At 32.5% G+C, this 27,818-nt stretch overlaps 1 protein-coding gene across 18 annotated transcripts in view; it reads left to right on the top strand.

The window, feature by feature from the left end:
* The first annotated feature begins 15,549 nt into the window (after positions 1–15,549).
* LOC115967258 (TMV resistance protein N-like) overlaps positions 15,550–27,818 on the top strand; it is a 35,163-nt gene continuing 22,894 nt past the window's right edge. For 4 of the 18 annotated variants that reach the window (XM_031086319.1, XM_031086320.1, XM_031086321.1 and 1 more), the window contains exons 1-6: positions 21,609–21,741; positions 21,823–22,587; positions 22,689–23,721; positions 25,487–25,820; positions 25,992–26,614; positions 27,746–27,791. In XM_031086319.1, the coding sequence (XP_030942179.1) occupies positions 21,700–21,741; positions 21,823–22,587; positions 22,689–23,609 (1,728 nt within the window). In that variant the 5' untranslated portion in view covers positions 21,609–21,699 and the 3' untranslated portion in view covers positions 23,610–23,721; positions 25,487–25,820; positions 25,992–26,614; positions 27,746–27,791. Of the gene's footprint in view, positions 15,880–16,130; positions 16,637–20,175; positions 21,281–21,468; positions 21,742–21,822; positions 22,588–22,688; positions 23,722–25,486; positions 25,821–25,991; positions 26,615–27,745; positions 27,792–27,818 lie in introns of those variants that run through there. The other 14 variants (XM_031086330.1, XM_031086331.1, XM_031086328.1 and 11 more) reach the window with 10 other exon arrangements.

The raw sequence follows: 27,818 nt of genomic DNA, 5'->3' as shown, positions 1-27,818 counted from the left end.
TTACATTAATATATCCACTTTATTGAATCTTTTATTATTTAAATGTGTGATAATATGGTAATTTAAACAAGAGAAAACCTAAAAAAAATCCAAAAAAAGCATTGTTCCCTGTGACCTGCTTTGTGGATTCACACTTTGTACTTTGTAGTTTATATGTGTACCATCACTTTTTAGTTTTCACAATTCTCAAAATTTACTACTACGAGCTGCTACTGTGCATAAATTTTTTTATGCTTTGAAGTCTAAACAAATGTACTTGGCCAACAATTAGCATGTAAGTATGACCATATAACTCTATGCCACCAACTATCTTCTTTTGTTTAGGTTTTTTTTTTTATATACTTTATTTCTTGTTTGCTTTTTAGTTTAAGCATCTTTGGTTTGATTTTTTTTTTTTTTTTTGTGTGTACAGTGTGAGTGTGTGGCATTGTTTCTTCTTTGAGTTTTGACTATTTTGTTGCTTTATATTTGTTTGTTGTTTTAGGTTTTAGCTGACCTTAACTTTACTGACAATTATAAATTAATTTGTTCGTTTCTTCTAATGCTATTGCTTATGAAATATTGATTTTGAATTATAATGGCGAGTTTAATTTAGGCATATGCCTTTTTTTTTCTTTTTTTTTTTAAAATTTACATATTCAGGTTATGCTTTCTCTAACTTAATTTTATATTTTAAATTTTTTAAATTTTTTTTATTTGACCCTGCGGTTTGACCGATGACTCACTGGTTAAACCAATGACCTAGCTCATAAATCGGGTAAACGTTCGGTCTGAATAACTATGCGTAAGAGTGAAATGTGATGAAGCAAATCAACTTTAAATTGTTGGAAGGAAAGCTAAAACCGTGTGGGACCGTTGGTTAGAAAGATTGCACTGCGGAAACTTTGAGGAAGAGGGATTTCTTACTCTCTAGGAATTTATGTTATTTCACTTTCATATATATATATATATATATATTTGTGAATTTTAAAATTTTAATTATTGAATTTCATGGTTTTTTATGTTCTTAATATGCATATTAAATTTCATTCAAATCATATGTTATTTATTATTTGATCAATAAACTTATTTTTTTATACACAATTTTAGATCACAAAAACTTGAAATTTTAACATTTTTTAATGACATAACAATTAATTTTTTTGTTTTATTAAAATTTTGCAAACATAGAAGATATAATAAGCACATGTAATCCAGATGCTAGATTTTTAAAATTCACATTTAATATAAAGACATATAAAAAATTTGAAAAGTTTCTTTCCAAACTAGTTTTGAGAGAAACTTTGTTAAAAAATAATTGATACTTTATAAAAAATAAAATAAAATAAAAAGACTAGAATCATTGACAATTGATACTCTATCTTCTATATATTTTTTAATATGAATAATACTAGAGATACAAACTATTTTACGAAAAAATTTACAAACTGCTAATGTGGTGGTTAATTATTGGTAAATGAAAAAATGATACTAATGATAGGCCTAGACAAAATCAATAAGAGGTTGGCCACATCAACATTTTATAAAAATATTGTAAAATAGTTTGTGACTGTAGCATTACTCTTGTTAATGTTATTGGAAATAAAAAATCAATTAATAATTATGTCAAAACTATTCGATCTTAACACAACTAATTTATCTCACCTTTCTTTTCTCAAAAAAAAAAAAAAAAAAAATTATCTCACCTTTCAAGTTTCCAATAAGAATCTTTGTACACGTGAAAGTGAAATGTGATGGAACAAATCAACTTTAAGGAAAGCTGAGACCGTTGGTTGGAAAGATTGCACCAGGGAAACTTCGAGGAAGAGGGATTTCTTACTTTTTAGGGATTTATGTTATTTTACTTTCAGATATAAATATATATATATATATATATATATATTGTGAATTTTGAAAATCAATTGTTGAATTTCATGTTCTTTATGTTCTTAATATGCTTTTTAAATTTTATTCAAATAAGATGTTGGTTATTATTCGATCAATAAACTTATTTTTTTATACACAATTTTAGATCACAAAAACTTGAAATTTTAGACATTGTTTGGATTTTTATTTTTCATCACTCATCACTCTTCACTCAATTTTCGTCGCTCATCACTCATCACTTAAAATACCCCATCACTCTACACGAACTCTGTTTGGCACCATCACTCAACTTATCATCACTCAATATTTTTTCATTGTTTGTGGGACCCATGCCTGACACACTTACAGCCCCTAATAACTCTCTCTCTCTCTCTCTCTCTCTCTCTCTCTCTCTCCTCTCTCTCTCTCTCTCTCTCTCTCTCTGGTCTTTTTTGCATTAGGTTGTATGGAGACCTCCCTCCACCCTCTTCGGCCGATGAAGACAAGCCCAGCAACACCACCGTCTGGTCCAACAATGCCAAGATGGCTCCGCCGACTCTTCGCAAGTCCTCTTCGGTCTTCGCTCTGCCACAAACCATTCTCAAATCTCAAACCAAGGCCAAAACCCAGTGAAAGAAGAAGAGGGCGATGGAGGCAAAGGTGTGAATGGATCTCGAACCCAATGAAAAAAAAAAAAAAAAAAAAAAAACTTTCAGTGAGACCTGCCTCTACAATCTCATCTCCTTTGCAAAATTTCAGTACTTACCCACTATTCTATACACATTTTCACACTAAGAAACGTTTTATCTATTTTTCTCTGCCTCTTCTTTCTCTCTATTTTTCTTTCTTAGGTTATGGATTGTGAGAAATGAGAATGTGAATCTGATTTGACTTGGTACACAAAGATTGCGAATTTCTTGACTTTCGAAGATCTGGAAGCCTTTTGGGTCTTTGATTCAGATCTGTGTTTGCAAAAAAAAATCATTTTTTTTTTATAAATGTTATGATCTTTAACTCCGAAACCCACCAGTGTGAAAGGAAAAAGAAAAAAAAGAATAAGAAGAAGATCACTGAACCTAGAGAGAGAGAGAGAAAAAAGTTGCGGCTGACCTCTGACCATGGGACCTAGTATATTGTTTTAATTACAGAAATGCCATTGAAAACAGAGTTATGGAAACTGAGAACACCTAAAATATGTTTTCAGTTTCCATAACTCATCACTCAAAAATCAGAGAATTGAGTGATGGAAACAAAAACTGGAAACAGAGTTATGAAAATCCAAATGGACTTCTCAGCCATGGGTCCTACCATTTTTAAGTTATGAGTTATGAAAACAGCAAATCCAAACAGCCCCTTAACTTTTTTTAAATGACATAACAATTAATTTTTTATTTTATTAAAATTTTGCAAGCACGGAGGATATAATAAGCACATGTAATCCAAGTGCTAGAATTTTAAAATTCACACTTAATATAAAGACATAAAAAATTTGAAGGATTTCTTTCCAAACTAATTTTGAGAGAATCTTTGTTAAAAAATAATTGATACTCTATATAAAAAATTAAAAAAAGACTAGAATCATTGACAATTGATACTCTATCTTCTGTATATTTCTTAATATGAATAATATTAGAGATACAAACTATTTTACAAAAAAATTTACAAACTGTTGATGTGGTGATTGATTATTGGTAAATGAAAATGTGATATTGATGGTAGGCCTAGATGGAAACCAATAAGAGGTTGACAATATCAACATTTTGTAAAAATATTATAAAATAGTTTATAACTGTAACATTACTCTTGTTAATATTATTGGAAATGAAAAATCAATTAATAATTATGTCAAAACTTTTCAATCTTAACCCAACTAATTTATCTCACCTTCCAATCAGAATCTTCGTGAAATGTGATGGAACAAATCAACTTTAACTTGTTGGAAGGAAAGCTGAAACCGCATGGGACTGTTGGTTGGAAAGATTGCACCACGGAAACTTTGAGGAAGAGGGATTTCATACTTTTTAGTGCTTTTGTTTGTTTTGTTTTTTCTTTTGGTGGCAAATTCAAACTGCTTTTTTCTTTTTCTATGGAATAAAGACGGTGAGTCTAAAACAAAAAGTCATTGTTTTGCAATTTCTACTTAACTTCTTAGAAAAAATGGAGACGCGTAGGAATTTCTCAGCTTTAAAGACTCTTTTTCAAAGCCTTCATTCCTATTCCCCTTCCTAATGATTCTTCAGCTTTAATTTAGTAGTGGAATTGATTCGAAAATCATATTAGATATAACTTTACATTTTGCTAATCAAAGCTGTAAATGTAATTTGACATACGGTGCTCAATTTATATCCTCATTGTGACAATGTGACATAAATGTCAATAGTACACCATGAATATAATGGTGGGGAACCAATAGTGGTAGCTCTAGGAATTTTTTTTAGAGTAGTCACTAAGAAATTTAAATTATACAAAATTTAATAAAGAGACAACTTAAATATATCAACGTCACAAAAAAATCACACAAATACATGAAATATTACAATTTTTTTGTACTAACAAAGTGAAAGAAAAAAAAAAGATTAATAAGAAATAAAGTGAAAATTGAAAATTGAAAATGCTAAAATGAGAACAATAAAGCGACCACAATATTTTCATAACAAATCTTATACAACAAACTGTTATTGGTAGGTAAAACATATCAATGTTGAGCCCAAATTAGAATTAGTAACAGTTTACCACATAATATTTATTGTGAAAATATTATAGATGTAACATTACTCTTATTTTTGTTGAACTCAAATTTTTGTAATTCTCATGTTAGGGTGTTTAACATTTTTATTCGGGTAGTCCAAATAGGTAAATTTAGTGTATAATTTTTTTTTTTCTGTAAGTATATATATACATTTTTTTTTTCAAGTCAAGATAGTTACAGAATAGATTAGTTTAAACTAATTATTTATATAATTTTTGTTTGCTAGGTATAATTTTTTTTTTGACAAGATCCATTACTTACATATAAAAGAAATGTACTTTATCAAGATCCATTACTTACATATAATAATTGCAATTTGCTTCCAACAGCCTTGGAAGCGTGAAGGCGTGATTGTTGTAATGCGTTCATTTCTTAATGAAATTACAATTTTTTTTTAAAAATAATCCATTACTTACATATGTCCATGTTGAATGGACACTACAAGAAACGAGGGTTATAGCCATGTTTAGAGCATTTGAAGCAGTGGTGCTATATAAGTATAATGGTATTTTTTTAGCTCTTTATAAAAAAAAAACACTATGCAACAGTGGAGCTAAATCTAAAAGATTTAGCTCCTTAGCTACAGTGCACATCTATCTTTAGATGTTCACTGTAGCTCACAGGTAAAAAAAAAAAAAACTTTTTTATTACAATTCTCTCTCCTCTCCAATTAAATTTACATTTCCTACTCTCTCTCTCTCTCTCTCTCTCTCTCTCTCTCCGGCTTCTCTCTTTCTTCTTTCTTCCTCAATTTTTTTTCCTCTCTATCTCGCCGGCCAGCTCCCTCATCTCCCTCATCCCTCAGCTCGCCGGCCAACTCCCTCATCGCCGATCTGTTCCGCCGACCCAGCTCGCCGACCCACCCCAAGCCCCATCGCCCACATTGATTCTGACGACGATTCCGACGAGGAAGCCCCCGAAGCTGCAAACACTGAAACTCCGATGAAGATGACTCCTCCATTCGCACCTTCACCACAGCTCGCCTGGACGCCGCCAACGCGGGTGGACGCTCCGATTCGGCTCAGCTCGAAACACGAAGATCAAGACGGAGAATCTGAGCTCCTCCGCCACAATTAAGATCAAGAATCTGGGTCCCACAGCTCAGGCCGGGAGCTCAGTGCCTGGAATCGTTGTTTAGAAGTGATTGATTCAATGAATTGAGAATAGAAATGGTGTTTGTGGAATTTGTGAATGTGGTTGTGGTTTTGTTTTTGTTTTTTTTTTTCTATGTTGTGTTGTGGTTGCCAAAGTAGATGGTGGTTGTGGCCGGTGGTGGTGGTGGTGGTGGTGGGTGTGGCTGATGATAGAGGTGGTTGTGGACGGTGCTGTGGAGGTTTTTTTTGTAGTGGGATATATTATTTTATTATAGTGGTTATATTATTTTATTGGGATGTTTATATTATTTTATTGGGTTGAAAGCTAAAATAGATCCACTGCTGCAGTATGTGTGGAGGTAAAATAGATAAAGTAACTTTTTGTGTAGCTAAAAAGCTAAAAATATAGATTCACTGCTGTGGATGCTCAGTGTACTTCTTGGACAAGTACACTACAATACTATAATAGTGTACTTGTCCAAGGAATGTGCATATATTATTGTAAATAATTTTTAATTTAATATTACCTTTTTATTTTTGAGTTGTTGGATATTGATACTATGAATTACTCTTTTACGTTATTTACATTTGTTATTACTATATCTTTTTTTCAATTTCAAGATTCCTCATTTTGTTAATTTTCCCTTTGCCATTGTTCCACCTTGTGATTTCAGTTTTTTTATGAAACTCTCTCAGTTGGGTACATCACTTTTCCAGGCCAAGACATTATTGCCAATCTGTTGGGCAAATGGACCAAATGAGACTTATCAATGAGCAAAACGCAATGAGCGTGACCAAACAAGCCAATATATGATTTTATCTGTTTGTGTCCATCTTCTCACAATATGTTTCAAATTTGTTAAATAGTAGAAATAATCGTTCTTTTTGGAGCTTTCTAAAGGGACATCTTCAATTCCTTTTTATTAGAATGATACATATACACAGGAATGTAGGTTAGATGACGAATAACATTCGAACAGAGAGTGAAAAAAATGGCATCAACTTGTGATGATTAGTAGATATTGCATCCCCACTTTACTCCTCATCTATGTGTTACAATGCATAGGGGACCATAAGTTATTAAAAATTGAATCCATTTTAGGCCTTAGACTAGTCTTAATTATGAAATTAGAGCTATGATTATGAAAAGTTTGTGGCACAATTTGTTTTTGAGTAATCTTATTGACTCATGTAGAAGACTTGCTGAAATACTATGATATATAATTACCCCGTCTTGTGACTTTCTTTGCATAGTGAATAGGATTGGGTTATGTACTATGATTTTCAAAGTACCAAGTTATTCTAAATCTAAATCTCGAATCTCATTCAACTTTAAAGCAAGTTTGGTAATAAGGTAGCTAGAACCTAGAACAAGCTGAAAGCCATCATTGCTTGAACCCAAAGCTTCGATAACAACAGATATGGTGGGTGAAGTGGAAGCAGTAATACCTTTAAATGACACAAGATTGGTACTTCTCTAGTAAAACTCTTTCAACTAATACAAAGATACAGAAAGAGAGTTCTATCAAAGGAAAACGGACAAACAAAAATATGTCTGAAGGACAAGGATTTGGATTTCAATCTTTAGTTTTAATGACTAGAATAAAGTATGAAATGATAACTTTTTTTTTTTTTTTTGAAGTTTTGAAAAGATTTGAGATTTAGTAGTGTTCATTTGAGATCCGCTTATTTTGCTGAAACTGGAAACTTTTTACTGAAAATACTATAGATAAAGGTAAAAATTAGCTGAATAGTGCAATGGAACCTATAAATTATACAAAAAGTGCTGTGGGACCCATGAATGGTAGCAAAAATAAGTTGAATAGTAAAATAAGTTGGCAAAAATAATCCATGCCAAACGCACACTTATTATGGGTCTGTTTGAGATCTATTTATTTTGCTGAAATTGAAAATTTTTAACTAAAAGTACTGTAGATAAAAGTAAAAGTTAACTGAAATAGTACAGTGGGACCCATAAGTAGTACCAAAAAGTGCAGAATAGTAAAATAAGTTGGCAATGAAACCTATGAATAATACTAAAAAGTGCAATGTGACCCATGAATAGTAACAAAAATGAGCTGAATAGTAAAATAAGTTGGAAAAAATAATCCATGCCAAACATACACTTAGGCTGCGTTTGGTTCGGTGTAAATCGAATTCCGAGTGTATAATGAATGCAGGGGAAAATGAATTCCTGTAAGGAAATTAAAATCAGAACATTTGGGTGTGCAATGGAAAATAATCCGGAAAACGATTTCTAGTGTTTGGTAACATTCTGAAAATGCTATTTTCCTACAAATTTTTCATATTTTCTCAACCATTTTCTCAGTTTCCAAACAAATTTATAATAGAAAATTGCAAGATATAAACTTTTTAAAGAAACAAAAATCAAAATAAAACCATTAAACTTTCAAACTCGGTCAAATAGAGAGGGGGAGGAAGAATGAGTGAGAGATTGAGAGAAAGAGAGTGGTAGATCGAGAGAGGTTGAAATTGGGTCAAGGCTCCGATCTGTGTTTGGCGTTGACGACGAGCTTTAGCAGCGACAAGAATGAGATGACAAGGCTTCTATCTATGTTTGGCGGTGACTTTTCAATCAGTAAAACTTGATTTGAAGGTATGGGTTGGTTCGAATGAGGGATGGGTCGATGGAGGTGGGTTGGTGAGGACGAGGATGAGGGATGGGTCGGCGGAAGACAAGGATGAGGGATGGGTCGGCGGAAGACGAGGACAAGGGATGGGTCGACGGAGTGGCTTGTGTGCAACGGCAGGGCCGTGTGTCGAGGGGTGGTTCTGGGCATCACCGACGAGGATGGGTTTGAGCAAGGACGGCGATCTGACCGGCGAGGATGTGCTTGGGTTCTTCAAGTGGAGTGTGCTTGAGCTCTCTCTCTTCGGGTGTGTATTTTCCGAAAATTTGTTAAAGGTAAAATAAGAATGAAAATGGTTTTACGAGTGAGAGGGGTTATTTTACGGTTAACTTGTATTTGAATTTCTGTTTGACCGAATTTTCTGTAGCTACCAAACACACAAAAGGCTGTAAAATAATTTCCTGAAAGCGTTTTCACTCGAAACAAACGCAACCTTATTATGCGTCTATTTGAGATCCGTTTATTTTGCTGAGATTGAAAACTTTTTGCTGAAAGTACTGTAAATAAAGGTAAAAGTTAATTGAAATAGTACCGTGTGACCCATGAATAGTATTAAAAAGTGTAGTAAGATCCATGAATAGTAGCAAAATAAGCTAAATAGCAAAATAAGTTGGCTTTTTAAGCTGGAGCCAAACGCACACTTATTATATATGGATTTAAAATTGTTGGGAGAAATTATATATTGCTATGAATGAGTTTCAACAAGCACAACTGAAGCACAACCACACAAGAATACTAATATTTACGTGGAAACCCTTTCTCCTTGAAGGAAAAAATCACGAAACAAATTTCTAATAATTTCATTATATTAAATAGAAATTACAACACTTAAAGATACAACTTGAGCAAAAAAAAAAGTCTTTTTCTTTTCACTCACTACTTTTTTCTTCACTGTGTATCTCTCACAATTTTCTCTTTCTCTCTATTTTTCTCATCTCTTTTGCTTGCTCTCAGTCACGCAGTTCTAGTAATAAGTTTTTATTTGAAAAAATTCTAACTCAGAAAGAGTTTTTTTTAGTAAAATAATGCCCCACGTCATTTTTCTCCGTAATATCCTTATAATTTCTCCAGTTGCTGGGACTTGTCCTCTTCACCCTTCTTTTTTTTTTTGGTGAAAACCTCTTCACCCTTCTTCAAAGGGCTGAGCGGCCTTATTTTAATATATCTTCGTCTTTTCCTTCTTTTCTCCCTTTCACACTTTTAGCATCAAATTACAATAAATGCATCTCACTTACCTTGACTTTGCTTTAGCCAATTTCTTTTTTCTTCAGCTCTCCCAGCCGAATAGCCTTTAATGCATCAACCCACTTCTTTTCTTCTTTTTCTCCCCAGCGTCTCCAACACGTCTAAGTCACTGCCCAAGAAGAAAATAGGCTGACCTTTGTGGCTTGTCCAACCACCCTTTAATGAGGTGCTTTATCAAATGTGAACTGGACCCACGGTGCTATGATGCACCCAACAAAAATGACCATGTATTAGATGTCATTTCGAATTTATAATATCTCAAATGATTTTTTTGTATTAAAAAATAACAAAATCTCCAAACTCTTATCATAATGTGTGAATAAACTTATATCAAATAATTTATATTAACAATTGTTCTTCAAATTTATTGATTTTAAATATTCAAAACCAATCATAACCATGAATCAATTATGAAAGGTTCCTAGTGACCACCTTAAATTTTTTTAGGTCCAACAAAATTAAACTTTGGTCATCTTAATAATATATTAGGTCCTTTCAAACAGAAAGAAAAAACCTAAAAAAAAAAAAAAAAAAAAACTAAAAAAATGTAGTTTGTAGCATTGATAATAAAACTAATGTAATAATTTCAAAATAAAAACTCATAGAAGAAAATTGTGATAATTTTATGTATTTTTTTTTTTAATAATTAAAAAAAAAAAAAAAAAATTCTTGAAGCCGCCTCTGTTTAAGACCACTACACTTGCATCACTTTATTTATTTATTTTTTACATAGCCAAACATAAGGTGAATGCTTAGTGACCTTTTTTTTAGGAGGCATATTTTCTTGATGGAAACTAAAAGGGGGAGAAAATGTAAAAAGAGCCAAAGAATTATTATTATTGCATTAATTGGCACTTTAAAATGTTATTGTTAGTTTTTTTTTTTTTTTTTTAATTTGTGATTATTAATTAAGCCTTGATCTCTTACGATTCGTGTTAGGTGCCTTCTTTCTGCATGTAACCTCAATGTTTAGGCTGGTCATTTGCCTTCTAATACTAATGCATAATAGAAGAAAATGATTCAATGTACTTGGTGTATAAAATGATGCTTGAGAATCATTTTGCTAGAAATAATATCATTTTTAGAACCAATTACTATCATTTCAAACGTCAAATAACTTTGTTTAGGGCAATTTAACCATTATTGAGAGAAAGCTGTAAAAGAAAAATTAGTAGAAGTGTGAGAAAAACTTCTTTTTTTTTTTTGAGAATGAAGTGTGAGAAAAACTTAAATTTATAGCCACCGAAGACCACGAATAAAAATAAATATAATTAAATAACTTAAATTATATAGTTAATGGCTATTCAAACTTTTCACATATTTATCGCTTTAGAAAGAGTGTTGACGCAAACTTTTGAAAGGTCAGAAGTTCTCCAATTAGGGGCACACAAAAGATGCCCCCATTGTGCTTAGGAAGCAATTCTGTAATAATATCACTGATATTATTATGGAAATGAACAAATATATATCATTGAGGTGTTTAGTTGTAATATCACCAATTAAACATTTAGGGCAGATGCATGATACTATCAAATGAACATTGGAGATTATGAAGTGTCTTACTTCTTAGCACCACTAAAAAATAACCCAAAAAGAAAATGAATTTTAATTTTTTTTTCTTCTTAAAAGTAGAGGATCGTGGTGATTGATATATATATATATATATGTAAGTGTTGTGAGTAACAACACATATTTGAGTGGAGGGAAAACTGTGGGGAGTGAACTCTCTGAGCAATGAGGTCTAATGCTTGTGAACAGCATTGCAAATCTTAATTTTGCAGACAATGACAAAGCAAGAGTCATGTGGCTCTTACTCATCAAAAAAAAAAAGTCATGTGGCTCTGTACTTGAATTTGTTCAAAGGAAAGTAATAGTTTTTAGACCCCTTAAAACACAATTAGATTAACCTAGTTAATTAGCCAAGTTGTTACTTAGTCCAAATTCCAAGTCTAGGTTATTACAATCAAACAATCATATCATGCATAGCAACGGAAAATAAATAAGACAATGATATGATCACCCAGGAAAACCAAACCGGTAAAAAACCTGGGGAGGATTTAACCTAGCTATTCTCAAGATAAAAAGCAAATCCACTAGAAAGAATCAAAGTTCATACAATAAGACTTACAAGCCCCCACGCTCGACTTCTTATTGCTACCCACTAGTAGAACTTACTGACATGACCACGTGCAAGCTCCGAATCCACGGACTCCTTCTTTCTTTGGCCTTTGCAAAACACAAACACCCCCGTTTGTGACTTTGAGATCCCACTCAAAGGTTTAGCAACACAAACTCTCCTGTTTGTGACTCCAAGACCACCCTTGAAGGTTTAGATCATCAACACCTTTGATGACAAGAGAAGGCAGCAATTTCTACAATACCGGATCTTGAGATTCTTCAAGAAATAGCACCGGTAGAAGACATAAGAGAGCTTTTTAGGAACAAAACCCTAAATACAAAAGAAGCACACTCTTTTCTCTCTGAAAAGCCACATAAAAACGTGCTTAGGGTTTCCTTTATATACTGGGAGAAGTAGATTAGAAACCCTAATCCTTAATGGGCTTGAACTGCTATTTGGGTTTAATTAAAATTCTGCAGATACGACTTTCGATCGATCGAGCCTGTCTTTCGATCGATCGAGCCTGTCTTTCGATCGATCGAACCAGACAGATTGTGAAATCTTCTTCTGCAGCTTGTATGTTCTTGAATCTTGACTTGAATCACCTTGAGCATTGTCTAATAATACCTATAGAGTCTAAGATCTATATCTAGACAAGTTTGTGTTCACGATTTGCCAATTGTTCTAAACATTTAGAACCTAACAGAAAGTAACAGCGGGGTGGAAGCAATAGTTCATCCTTCCTTCCTTCCATTCAAACCTTTAACAAACTAAGGAAACAAACATTATTATTTCCTACTCATTTGGCTATTCCTGAAACGGAGAACCACATATATTTTGCATTTGATAAAAATCTTATTATTCCCTCGGTGACCTTTGCTATAAGCATTAGATCAATACAAGCATGTCACCACCATGTTATTGAACGAAGCTAATAAGCATCATTTTGCTTGCCCTTGTGAATGATTAATTATATATAAGAACATGAGCAATGATCATCTAAATTAATGCTACCTAGCTACCATTTCTACTGTTAGTATAACTAAAGACAAAGTTTTCTGCGAATCAAATTGAAGGAGTCTCTTTCAACCTGTTACATGATGATGCAGATGATTTGATGTAAATGACTTAAACCATTTAGCAAATCACATAATTTTTAGAATTAAACACGAATACTAGTTAAAGTCACCAAGTAACAAAATAGAAGAAGAAAATTATGTCCAATAACTAATAACTAATGCTTTCAACTTTATAATGGGGTCTATCTTAACATTCAATATATTTTGGATCAGTAGAGTAATAATTTCATTTCTTTGTAGTTCATTATTTTATAGAGGCATGAAAATTATCTTATGTACTATTGTGCTATAAAATTTGTTGAGGAATGCTAAAGATACTACAAATTTTATTATATAAACCTTTAAATTGATGTGTCATTAATAAAACATAATTTAGATTTTTTTTTTTTTTATGTTACTGAATTTCACTACATAAACCTTAAAATTGATGTATTACTACTAAAATTAATTTAGACATTTATTTATTATATTATTTAAATGACACTAATCATATTTATTGTCAAGTCAACTTATAAGTATTTATAGTAAAATTAGTAGTAGTTCTAATATATCTATTAATGCAATAAATAATTAGCATTAAAACTTGAACTTATGAGTGAAATCCACCTTCAAGTAGTGATGAAGTCAAGATTTGAATTTAGAGAGGTACGAAGTTGTTGTTGATGTTAATTTCTTTTTCTTTCTCTCTCTTTTTTTTTTTATTATAAAAATTATGAGTAAAAATTATCACATACACATATACATGCAACATAACAAACTAAAATTAACAATATTAATATATAGAAACTAAAAGAACTATTTTAATCAATTTATAATTTGGTAAATTTAATTTAATTGCTTACCCACAAATTTTCAGAAAAAATAACAAGTTATTGCCAACAAAATTGTTTTTTTAATTAATTTTTAGAGGTAATAGTAATGTTTTTTCCTTCTCTTTAATTGAAATTATTGCTTCCTTATTTTATTTTTCTCTTACCCTTACTTCCCTTTGGTTTTGAATGCTAAAGTTATTGATGAAATAGTTTTTTTTTTTTTTTTTTTGGTTATGTTTTCTTAATAATGTTAAAGGAAAGCAATTAATACATTGATAAGAAATAGTGAGATCATCCAAATTGAGGGAAACCAAAAAAGCGTAGAGAAATACCCAAAATAACATTAGTAGAAATAATTAAAAAAAAAAAAGGACTTGACTATTACGGAAGTAATAGAAAATATGACTTATAGAATAGAATGAAGGAAAAGAATATATGTGTCCAACACAAATTAATATGTTGAGAATCCATAACTGACCCAAAAACATTTGGATTTAAGGCTTATTTAGTTTTCTTAATAACGTTTGACAAATAAATAAAAAAGATAATCATCAATTACTTTTTCTATAAAACATGCCAACAGGAAATACATATAAGAGAAACAATTATATCTATATAAAAATACAAGACAAAAGATGAGGAAAAATCAACTATGCCAATAAGTGGGTTTTTTTTTTTTTTTTTTTTTTTTTTTTTTTTTATAAATTTATTTTAAATTGAGAGAAGGATGACGTTTTCTTATGTAGATGCATATTTGGTTTATATTGAGGGGACCCCGCCACCTCAAAACGCCGGCACCAGAACGCGGAGAAAGATCATCTTCTGTGCTTTTGCTTTTTATGTTTGGCATATTCAACTGCCTTTTTTCTTTATCCATGGAATAAATAAAGACCGTGAGTCTAAAACAAAAAGTCATTGTTTTGCAATTTCTACTTAACTTCTTAGAAAAGTCTAAAACAAAAAGTTATTATTTTGCAATTTCTACTTAACTTCTTAGGAAATTCAAAAACAAAAAGTCATTGTTTTACATTGTTTCTTTAAGTTTTATTGAAATTTTGCAATAGAATATAATAAGCACATGTAATTTAGATGCTAGATTTTTAAAATTTACACACTTAATATTAAAGACATAAAAAATTTGAAGAGTTTCTTTTCAAACTATTTTTGAGAGAAATTTTGTTAAAAAATAATTGATACTCTATAAAAAGAAAAGAAAAAAAAGAAAAAAAAACTAGAATCATTGACAATTGGTACTCTATCTTCTATGGAGTATTTGTTAATATGAATGATACTAGAGATACAAATTATTTTACAAAAAAATTTACAAATTATTTTACAAAAAAATTTACAAATTGTTGATGTGGTAATTGATTATTGGTAAATGAAATAGTGATATTAATGATGGACCTAAACAAAAACTAATAAGAAGTTGACCACATCAAAATTTTGTAAAAATATTATAAAATAATTTGTGACAATAATATTGCTCTTGTTAATATTATTGAAAATAAAAAATTAAATAATAATTATGTTAAAACTTTTCAACTTTAACCCAACTCATTTATCTCACCTTCCGAGTTCCCAATAAGAATCTTCGTACACGTGAGAGTGAAATGTGATGGAACAAACTTTAACTTGTTGGAAGGAAAGCTGAAACTACGTGGGACTATTGGTTGGAAAGATTTCTCCACGGAAACTTCGAGGAAGAGGGATTTCTTTACTTTCTAGTGCTTTTGCCTTTTCTTTTTTCTTTTTTCAGCATATTCAAACTGCTTTTTTCTTTTTCTATGGAATAAAGACTTTCTAAAACAAAAAGTCATTGTTTTGCAATTCTAGTGATTAAAAGCTAAACTCAAATATTATTTTTTATTTTCACTCTCATTAAAATAATAATTATTTCTTTCTCTTTCTATTCGTTTTATTCCTCTGCCGTTTCACACTCACTCTCTCTTTCTTAAAGACGAGACTCTCCGACTCTCATCTCTACTCCTCACCCATCTTTCTATTTCTTTTATTCCCCTGCCGTTTCACCATCGCCAACCCAATTCATCATCCATCTCACCCATCTTTGAAGCCCAGCTCCGTTCATCCATCATCCTCACCGTCGACCCCACGCACCATCGCCGACCCGATTCCTCATCCTCCTCACCCATCTCTGAAGTCCAGCTCCGTTCATCCATCATCCTCACCGAAGCTCTCTGCTCAATAAGCCATCGCTGACCCACGCCCCATCTCCGAGCTGTTATCGACCCAAGCCCCATCGCTGATCTTTCTCCACTCTATAGGTACTTTCTCTCAGCTTTTCCCTTTTTCTCAATTTGCATTTGGCTCTTTGTTTATGTTGTTGTTGATTTAAAGGCTCTTTTTCAAGGCCTTCATTCCTATTCCCCTTCCCAATTGTTCATTCAACTTTAACGTTCTATTCAAATTGCTCTTTGTCAAAAGACACTCTTTTTTTTTTTTTGGGTGTGGTTTACTCATCTCTTGTACTTCTCATTTCATCACATCTCTAATCTTTCCAATCTTCTTCTCATAGATCTTGATGGCAGCTTTCCCAACCGAAGAGGGAGAATCCTTTTCTTCTTCCACTCACAGGTGGGACTATGATGTCTTCTTGAGTTTTAGAAGTGAAGATACTCGCCATGGATTTACTGGCCATTTATATCAGGCTTTGTGTGACAAAGGTTTCAAAACCTTCATTAATAATGAAGATCTCCAAAGAGGTGAAGAAATTTCAGTGGAACTTATCAAAGTCATTAAATCATCAATGATTTCAATTATCATATTCTCTCATAACTATGCATTTTCCACTTGGTGCCTCGAAAAACTTACCAAAATTCTTGAGTGTAAGAAAAATGGACAAAAAGTTTTACCAGTTTTTTACAAAGTGGATCCATCTGAAGTACGCAAGCAAGAAGGTAGTTTTGGATTAGCACTAACTACACATGAAAAAAAATTCGAGAATAACATAGAGAAAGTGCTGAGGTGGAGGGCAGCTTTATGTGAAGCAGCTAGTTTGTCTGGGTGGCATTATGAGGATGGGTACGTATCTAATCACTAATCCTGTGTCTTTTTATAGCTTTCAAACCTCTAATGGTTTTGTTATGATCACTAAATACCAAATTATGAAAATATTTTATTACGATAATATTTGCTACTACTATCTACTAAGGCTCTAAGAGCACTGCTACTACTAAAGCATTGAAGGCCAACACAAATAGAAGGTTTATTTTTATATTTTTATTTGATTGGTAATTTACAAACACATCTAATGTGCTTTCATCCGAGGACTCAAAAGAAGAAAAAATGCACATTTAAGTCTCAAATTAATTATAAATGCACATTTAAGTCTCAAATTAATTATCGACTTAAATCTATGACTATGAGTTACATGCACATTTACTTAATTTAAAAAATGTGTCCCTTGTAAATCTATGACTATGGCAATTTTTATCCATATCCATGAACCCACCCATCACCCACCTTATTTGGATAAGTCTTAACCCAACCCATTTGAATATTTGGGTTAAATGGGTAAAGACTCATTTGGTTATTTAATTAGATGGGTCTAAATGGATAATCTCACTGATACCCACTAAACCCATCTAAAATTTAAATAAACAACATAAAATCTAAATTTCTAGAAAATGACTAAAATACCCCTGAAACTTAAAAAATGACCAAAATACTACCAAAACCCAAAAAATGACCAAAATACCCCCGAAACCTAAAAAATGACCAAAATACCCCTAAAACCTAAAAATTACCAAAATACCCCCAAAACCAAAAAAATGACCAAAATATCTTTGAAACCCAAAAAATGACCAAAATACCCCCAAGACCCAGCAAATGACCAAAATACCCCCCGAAACCTAAAAATTACCAAAATACCCCCAAAATCCAAAAAATGACCAAAATACCTCTGAAACCCAAAAAATTATCAAAATACCCCTAAAACCTAAAAATTACTAAAATACCACCAAAACCCAAAAATTGACCAAAATACCCCCGAAACCTAAAAATGACCAAAATACCTCCAAAACCCAAAAAATAACCAAAATACCCCTGAAATCCAAAAAAATGACCAAAATACTCCCAAAACCCAAAAAATGACCAGAATACCCCTAAAACCTAAAAATGACCAAAATACCTCCAAAACCCAAAAAATGACAAAAATACCCTCGAAACCCAAAAAATGACCAAAATTCCCCCAAAACCCAAAAAATGATAAAAATACCCCCAAAACCCACAAAATGACCAAAAAACCTCCAAAATCCAAAAAATGACCAAAATACCTCTGAAACCCAAAAAATGACCAAAATACCACCAAAACCCAAAAACTGACCAAAATACCCCCGAAACCTAAAAATGACCAAAATACCTCCAAAACCCAAAAAATAACCAAAATACCCCTGAAACCCAAAAAAATGACCAAAATTCCCCCAAAACCCAAAAAATGATCAAAATACCCCCCAAAAAATACCTAAAAAATGAGCAAAATACCCCCCCCCCCCCCCCCCAAAACCTCTAGAATGTCCAAAATATCCCCAAAACCCAAAAATTACCAAAATACCCTAAAAACCCAAAAAATTACCAAAATGCTTCATAAACCTAAAAAATGACCAAAATACCCCCTAAACCTTAAAAATGGCCGAAATACCTTTGAAACCTTAAAATTACCAAAAATACCCCCGAAACCTAAAAAATGACCAAAATACCTCTGAAACCTGTAAAATGATTAAAATACCCCAAGACCTAAAAAATGACTAAAATAACCCCAAAACCTATTACAATGACCAAAATACCTCCAAAACCTAACAATTACCAAAATACGCCCTAAACCTAAAAAATTACCAAAATACGCTCTAAACCTAAAAAATTACCAAAATACTCCATAAACCTAAAAAATGACCGAAATACCTCTAAAACCTAAAAAATAACTGAAATACCCTATAATCCTAAAAAAATTACCAAAATACCCTGAAACCTAAAAAATGATTGAAATACCCCTAAAAACCTAAAAAAAAATGACCAAAATAATCCCAACACCTAAAAAATGATCGATAAAACCCCCTGAAACCCAAATTATGACCAAAATGCCCCTAAACATGTAAGATGACCAAAATACACCTGAAACATCTAAAATTACCGAAATAGAGGTTTCAGGGTATTTTGGATGTTTCTAGGATATTTTTGACAAATTAAAGGTTCTAAGAGTCTTTCATTCATTTTATAGGTTTCAAGGGAATTATGGTAATTTTTTAGGTTTCGGGGTTATTTTGATAATCTTTTAGATTCTAAGGGTATTTTAGCCATTTTTTAGGTTATGAGGGCATTTCTGTCATCTTTTAGTTTTAGGGTTATTTCGGTAAATTTCTAGGGTTCAGAAGTATTTTGGTAATTTTTAGGTTTTGGGGTATTTCGGTAATTTTTTAGGTTTCGGTGGTATTTTGGTCATTTTTAGGTTTCGAGGGTATTTCGGTCATTTGTCGGGTTTCAAGGGTATTTGGTATTTTTTGAGGTTTCGGGGGTATTTTGGTCATTTTTAGGTTTTGGGGGTATTTTGGTAATTTTTTGGGTTTCGAGGGTATTTTGGTAATTTTTAGGTTTTGGGGGTATTTTGGTCAGTTTTTGGGTTTCGGGGGGTATTTTGGTAATTTTATAGGTTTCGGGGTTTTTGGTCATTTTTTGGGTTTCGGGGTATTTTGGCCATTTTTTGGTTTTGGGGGTATTTTGGTAATTTTTTGGGTTTTAGGGGTATTTTGGTAATTTTTAGGTTTTGGGAGTATTTTGGTCATTTTTTGGGTTTTGGGGGTACTTTGGTCATTTTTTGGGTTTCGGAGATATTTTGGTCATTTTTAGGTTTTGATGGTATTTTGGTCATTTTTTTGGGTTTTGAGGGTATTTTGGTCATTTTTTGGGTTTTGGGGATATTTTGGTCATTTTTAGATTTTGGAGGTATTTTGGTCATTTTTTAGGTTTTGGGGGGTATTTTGGTAATTTTTAGGTTTCGGGGGTATTTTGGTCATTTTTTGAGTTTTGAGGGTATTTTGGTCATTTTTTGGGTTTTAGGGGGTATTTTGGTCATTTTAGTGGTTTTTAAGCATATTTGGTGATTTAGAGATATCAGGGGTATTTTGGTCATTTTAAAGGTTTCATGGGTATTTTGGGATAATTTTAGAGATTTTTGGGATCATTTTGGATGTCCAAGGGTATATTGGTAATTTTGGAAGATTAGGGGTATTTGCATCATTTTAGGTATTTATGGGTATTTTGGAGGTCAAGAGGGTATTCAAGTAGTTTTAGAGATATTTGGATCATATTGGGTTAAATGGGTGGGTTACTAATTAAATGGGTTGGGTTGGTAATGGATAATTAATTTATATATAAACGGGTCATAAATGGATAAATGGGTAATTATACACCCAACCCATCTATGACCCAACCCATTTATGACCCAACCCGCCCATTTGCCACCCCTACTTGTAAGTCACACAACTAAACCATCTTGAATTTAATTCATTTTTGTATTTATATTTCTAGCTATTCTAACTATGTTTCCTATGCTCTACAATTGGCAGTTCTCTTGAATATAAGTGTATCCAAGGAATTATTAGAGTGGTATCAAGTACCAAATTAAATCGCACAAAGTTATTTGTTGCTAAATACCCAATTGGAGTAGATTCTCGCGCAGAAGTCGTAGAAAATCTTTTAGATATTAAGTCAAATGATGTTCGCGTGGTTGGAATTCATGGCCTTGGAGGAACAGGAAAGACTACAATTGCAAAAGCTGTTTATAATAGAGTTGCTAATCATTTTGAAGGAAGTAGCTTCCTAATGAATGTCAGAGAAAATTCAAGAACAGATTGTAGCATAATCAAACTACAAGAGCAACTTCTTTTTGAGATCTTAGAGAGCAAAGAATTTAAGGTGCACAATACATCCAGAGGAATCAATGTGATCAAAGAAAGACTTTCGTGTAAAAAGATTCTTTTGATTCTTGATGATGTGGATAAATTGGGCCAAATAGAAAATTTTCTTGGAGAGTGTGATTGGCTTGCTAATGGAAGTAGAGTTATTATAACCACAAGAGACAAACATGTGCTAACCTCTCTTGAAAATGATCCTTTAATCTACGAGGTTATGCCATTGGATCTATATGAAGCTCTTCAACTCTTTAGTAAGTGCGCCTTCAAAAAAGACAAACCTGAGGCAAATTATTTACAACTTACAAATCAATTCATAAGTTATTGCAATGGCCTTCCATTAGCTCTACAAATTATAGGTTCTGATTTACATGGAAGAAAAAACATTCGCCAATGGGAAAGTGAATTAAAAAAGTATAAGAATATTCCTAACAAAGAAATTCAAAATATACTAAAAGTAAGTTTTGAAGGATTGGACAAAAATGAACAGGATATTTTCCTTGATATTGCATGTTTCTTCAAAGGATGGTCCAAAAATTATGTTGTGGATATCTTAGCTACCTGCAATTTATATCCAGATTCTTGTATTCCAAAACTTATTGATAAGTGTCTCATAAGGGTTGAATTTGACAAGTTATGGATGCATGACTTGATACAACAAATGGGTAGAGAAATTGTTCAACAAGAATCAAATGTGCTTGGAAAACGTACAAGGCTATGGTGTTATGATGATGCTTTAGAAGTTCTTACAGAAAATACGGTATAACTTCTTTTTCTTCACTTCTTTTTTAAGCAAAAAAAAAAAAAAAAATCAATTATTTTTTTTCTTTTTAATGTTAAGAAAAATATAAGTTTATCATTAACCTATTTTGTTTAAAATTTCAAATTGTTATGATGTTGACAATTTCTATTGTGCAATGTGTTCCACCCAATGCTCTATCCAAACAGGGTTCAAATAAAATTCGAGGCATAATGTTGCACTTCCATAAACCAATAAAAGTGACATTGGCACCTAAAGCTTTCAAAAGGATGAGAAATCTCAAATTTCTTATGGTTGATAATGTGCAAATTTGTGAAGAACTTAAATATCTCCCCAATGGATTAAGGTTGCTTCAATTGCCTAATTATCCTTTTCCCTTACCATCCAATTTTTGACCTCAAAAACTTGTTACACTCGAGATGCCACGTAGTCGCATTCGGTTAAAGAAGTTATTTAAGCAGGTATGGTTTTCTTTAAAAATTATGTTCAAAATTTTTTAATTTAAAGTTTGTTGAACATAATTTTTTATTTTTTTTCTACAGGGGTTTCAATTCCAGAATTTGAAAAGTATCAACCTCCGTGAATGTTTGTCTATTACAAAATTACCTAATTTACAGGCGCCAAACTTAGAGAACTTGGACCTTTCATATTGTTACAATTTAGTTTGGTGTCATGAGTCCATTGGATTTTTTGATAAGCTTCAAGAATTGCATCTTACTTGTTGTAGCAAACTTCAAAATTTTCCAAGCCATTTCACGTGGAAATCTCTTGACATTTTGGGTATTTCAAACTGCTCAAGTCTTGATTTTATTTCTTTCTTATTCGCCGAATGGTGTCTCACCTGGCTTAAGAACATCTTTAGGGTTCATGGTTTATATAGCTATTGCTGTAAAAATGTTGTGGATCTTGAAGATATCATCTATAAATTACCACCGCCTGAGATATTATGTATATATACTGGCAAATTGAGACCCTGGTGTGAATATGGTATTATTCCAAAGTCATATGCGTTTCTAGATCTAAGCAATGTTGAAAATCTAGATCTGAGTAATGTTGGAAATCTAATTGAATTAGATTTTTTGATGAAGTCTGATTACTTTCCTGTATTGGAACGTCTATATTTAAATGAAATCAATATTATTACCATCCCGGAAAGCATCACTAAGTTTACTAGATTAGAGATGCTCGGAATAAAATGTTGTAAGTATGTTCAGGAAATTCCAAGGCTTCCACAATCTATAAGAGGAGTGTATATACTAAACTCCCATTCGCTACATCCACAATCATCAAGCAAATTGTTGAGTCAGGTGTTTCTCTCTCTCTTTCATTCAATGTTATATAGAAACACTCTTTTTACCTTCTTGAAAAAACATTATTAAATTTGTTTGAATTTGATTATTGCAAACAGTTTGGAGAATTTTGGCAAGCACAACAAAATCCATTTGATTTTGAGGATTATGAACTTATACTACATGGATCAGAGATTCCAAAGTGGTTCAATCATATAAGTGTTGGAAATTCTATTTCATTCTGGGTCGGTCGTGATTATCCAAAATTTGTTTGCTGTGTTGTTTTTGAACCGAATGAACAGTTTCGGAATTTTACTACTCAAGTCACCTTGAAATTTAATGGGAAAAGGTTGACTAATTGGATTCCTTCAGGAATTGACCGTGTTACGGATATGACGTCTAATCATGTATGGTTTTTTAAGGTATTTGTTCGTCCTGGGTTTGAAGAATTAAATCTATTTGATCGGAATCATGTGGAGGTTAAATTTCATTGTGGATCACGTTCATATCCAAGTGTATCTTATATCCTAAGGTGTGGGATCCATGCTGAATGCATCTGTCCTCTTGCTCAAGATCTCTCCACCAACACTCTCCCACCTACTTCAGTACCTGCCTTCCCCATTTGTTCTATTTCAAACACTGTCATGCCTTCCCCCCACCTCTTAAACTCTTGTTTGGAGCTTTCACGTTCGAATTCAATGGAAACAACATATAATGATTTTGACTCTCCTTTGGAGGGCTCTCATGATGATGGATGTGATTTGAGTTTGTCACTGTGCACTTCTCCCATGGGAAGAAATTACTCGCCTCCTCAGCCTCAGGCCACTGTCCCTAATGACACTAGCCACATTTCTTTGCCATCTAGTATAGACCTTCCAAATAATATGACAGACGTGTTCGAATTATGCTTCGGTTTGCCAAGTTTGGGAATTGGCTCAATTTCTAGTGAGGGGTTTCATTTGGGTTCTTCTTCAATGGCCCATAACTTTGTCAGTGATGATGATTCTGACTTCAATTTGTATTCTCCATCGAAGAAATGAGAAAATCTTGATCGAACTTGGAAGAAGAAATATGCCTCCATTTGAAAAAGAACCTTGAAACAATTTTCTTCTTCATGGTTCGCATTCCATTTCTTTAGCATTTGATGCCAAGGTACATCTCTTTTTTTTTAGCTGCATTTTTTCATTTGCATCTTTGGATGCTCATTCATTGGATTGGGTACCAACATAATTTGAATAGAAACTAACCCAAAGTAAATGCAGAATAGATGAAAGAAATTATGAAAAACCTATTTCAATTTTTAGACAAATTATGAAAACAAGCAATTACGTGTTCATCGCATAATCTCTCTCTATTAAATTGATAATGAAGCTACTCATACTTCTTGATTTATTAAAATTTTGAATTTTATTCCATTTCTCCATTGTTAGCATAATATGCGAGTATTAGGATTTTTGTCTATTAGTCCATTACTAGCCAACACCAATTCTGAAAATTCAAACTTCACTAGGCATGACCTTATATGCTTACACCATCCTTAATTTTATAGAGCAGGAGGTTTTGAAATGGATTTGACTTTGCCAGTAGTCGTAGTTTCAAGGTCCTTTGAACACACCATTACATTTTAAATGCTTTCTTTTTAAAATTGTTGCTGATAGTATATATTGTCTCAAATTTCATAATCTTGTCAAAATGTTGGGAATTATATGTGGATTTATGATATTAGCTTGTTTGTTATTGATGATTTCCTCTTCCATTATGGTTGGTATTGATGTTACCTTCTAGGTTGATCCATTAGTGGATTTAGCACTTCTGGAATGAATTAGGGAGGTCTTTAATCTGGTGGTAATAACAATTTATATTGTTAAGACTTTTTCGTTATAACGTTTTGGGTGACGCTCTTTGGTTTTTTCTCCTTGGGCATGCTGTTTTATTGCTTTAACTATGAGCGAAATGTGTCTTTGTTATTGATTGTTGGACTTTGAAGTGATGATTGAAAAACTGAATGTGTAGAACCGAGCTAGGTTGCTGTGTGAAATCCTACAAACAAGGTTTTGTTCTTTCACATCAAGTTGTTCTTCAACCTATGTAATAGTGGAATATTTTTTTGCTTTTGAGGATGAAACAACATAATTTTTGGGGGATTGGTAGGGTTCTTTGGGTTGGTGTCGGATAATTTATTGAAATTTGGTCTCAATTTTAGCAATAACTCACTACTTTTGGTCTGGTTCTTAGGAATCAAGTGTGAATTAACCAAAAAATGAAATTTGTGCTAAATAGGATTTTAAATCATGGGAGTTTAAATTCCTTCATTTGTTAATTTCCATGTAAATAGCAAAGTTTCATCCAAAAGCAAAATATCTATTTCTATTCCATGTAAATTAACCAAATATGCTTTTGATTTTGTGTCAAAAAAAATTCTTGAACCTGATTTGAGGGGTGAAGACCCAACTACAAAAGATAAAAGCCCAGGTCAAGAGCCATTAAGCACCCTGGAGAAGAGTATGTGCCACAATGCACTCAAAATCTAGTTAGGAGCCATTATCTATTTCTTCTATAAATAATACTACAAGTACTTTGGTTTTGTTACTTTGTTTGTAAGCTACAGACTTTTTGAATTTTAGGGGAGAAGGGCATAAAATTAGATAGGTGGCATGATCTGCTTGTCTTTGTAGTTTTCTATTTTTCCATCTTTGCATAGTACATATTTTGAGTGAAAAGTACGAGGAATAACAACTGGTTATGTGAGATTCATTTGTGACATATTCATCATTTGAGTGTTTATATAAGTTTTTTCTTTAACCCAATGTTTAATTGGTATCTATATTATTGGGGTGAATTTCAGGGGAGAAAATACTTTCCTTAAAAAATGAACCTGGGATACTAAGTCATAATGGTGGTTTTGTTTATGTTTCAGTGTGGTGAAAGCATGAGATTCAAAATCAATCTGTACAGTGGCTCAGTGCCTAGAGTTTCATACTTTTTTCCCCTCATTTTCTATATTGTGTTGGCTGGATAAGGAGTGTGCGGCAGTTCGACCTGAGCAAAGTACAAGTCAATTTGTTTCAAGCAACAGTGCCAACACAGAAAATTTAGGCAGCACAAGTAGGCCAAGGTTGATTGAAAATGAGGACGGCTTCCTGGAGCTGTGCTGCTTGCAAGGGCTAGGATTCTGGAGAGGTTGAGAGGGGTGCCTCTTTCTGCAAACAGGTCATTGCTTACTGTGATATGCAATTTGGAATTTTCCAAGGGTGAGTCTGGACATTACATGAAAATTATTATCTATTTTTTGTCATCAATAATATGTTTATGCCAAAATTGTCATGATACATCTGCGCAATACCAAGATTGACTGCCACCAATGCTTTTGATGGTGAAGTTATGAAAGTATTGAATCAATCAATCTGATACCATATTTTCAGGTCTGATGATGGATCCATTTTTCTTCTCTGACTCCACTTTTAGATGGACCTCTATGTGTAAAAACTGGGTTACAGTGACTCATTTAATTCTCATGGAATGGCCAGAAAATCCTGCCTATAGAACATCACTCATCACTGCCACAAGTGAGCCTGACTCATTGCCAGTGGATTCACATACCTGTCCTCATGCAAATGCATACTTGCTCACTTCATATTAGCTGTTCCTTGCTTTCCTCTATCCTCTGTTTTCTGTCATTTCACTCCATTGATCCATAAAACAACTGAGTCGCATGTGAGGTAACAATTATATGGTAACTGTAATTCATGAGCATACCTTTGATAAATTTAGGTGAACGTACTTTGACCATGAGGTATATTGGTTAAGGTCTAATGTTCTGCAATGGAAAGAACAAATTAAATGGACATGCTTTTAGTATCCTTTTTGCTTGCCTGCTGGGATATTTCTTCTACTTGTTTTGATTTTTTTAAATTTGAGAGCCTGTTCTCTAAGTGTTTGGTTGCTACTACCATATTATATGTAGAAACTGTTTTTTGTTCCTTCACTACCTTCAACTCATTGAAGATATTGCATTGCGGACATGTCACATTACAAAACTGGCAAGGTGATTGTTTACTCAGTATATATATTTGTAATCTTTCCTACTTTGAAGTTTAACTGAACTGATGAACCTTCACTTTGATGCTTTTAAAATTTTAGTCTCTTTAGAAGAACTTTCTTTTATTTATATATGAGCGTGCTTACAGTGGATAGTTTGTCTGTGATGGTTCCATCACCATATTAAGAGGCCTATTTCTGGTGATTATAACCTTTTTAAATTTGATTTATTATTTAGATGTATTTGGACTAAAGCTTGTAATAGCCCAATTTAGAGTTTTTGAAGCTCGTCTTCAGTGAATTTTCTAGTCATACAAACAAAGTGTTAAGTAGGTTAGCTTCCTATGTTTCCTTTTGTTTCATTCTACTTTTCTTCCCTTTGTCCTGTAAGTTTGAATTCCAATATGCTTGCCTAGTTATTGTAGATTAGTGGTAGAGCTGTCTTTAGTACATGTAACTATCCTGAAAGGGACAAGATGCACGCACCAGTCATGGCTTGCCTTTTGGTTCATATATCTGAATCCTATACGATCTGTGTTAGTATAACTGCACCTTTTTAAGAAGAGGGTAAAAAATGTTTTTATTAATAAAAAGGAAATCGAAATGAGCTGTGTCATCATCTTACTTATCAACAGGAAAAAAAGCTATATTATCTTGCAGGGGAAATCAACCAGATTTTCTTTTTCTTTTCTTTTTTTTAAATAATTTTTTGCTAGATAGCACTGGGTGTATGTTAGGATTTTGTCCTAGGTTTTTTCTAAAAAAGCAAAAAAACGCTCGTTCCAAAAAAAAAAAAAAAAAAAACCCTAGGTTTTTTAAAAATAAGTTGACTTTTATCTTTTTGCCTCAAATTTAGCAAATAAGCTACAGGAAACTATGGGAAGTCAAAGAAAGTGGAAGTGATTTTTCTTTAGTTGGGATTTAAAAAATGATTTTGAGTATCCCATATGACCTGAACTACTTTGTTGTATCTTGCTTAGTATTTGGACATTTAAATTGGAGACATTATCAGCTTTACTATATAGGTTACTGTTCTGGGAAAAAAGGGACTTGTTTAATTGCTGTTTGATACGTTCATACCTAGTGTTTAAATACATACAATAAGTTTTTGACTTATTATCTAAAATTTTCTGTCTAGATTGGTCTGAGATGGAGGGCAGAGAAGGAAGTCATATCTGGGAAAGGTATTTTATTTCCCCTTGTTATTTTAG

This window comes from Quercus lobata, chromosome 11 (genome assembly GCF_001633185.2).
Source record: "Quercus lobata isolate SW786 chromosome 11, ValleyOak3.0 Primary Assembly, whole genome shotgun sequence".
NCBI classification, from domain to species: Eukaryota; Viridiplantae; Streptophyta; class Magnoliopsida; order Fagales; family Fagaceae; genus Quercus; species Quercus lobata.
Note: the sequence above shows the minus strand (reverse complement) of the source record. Positions and strands in the feature narration are given on the sequence as shown.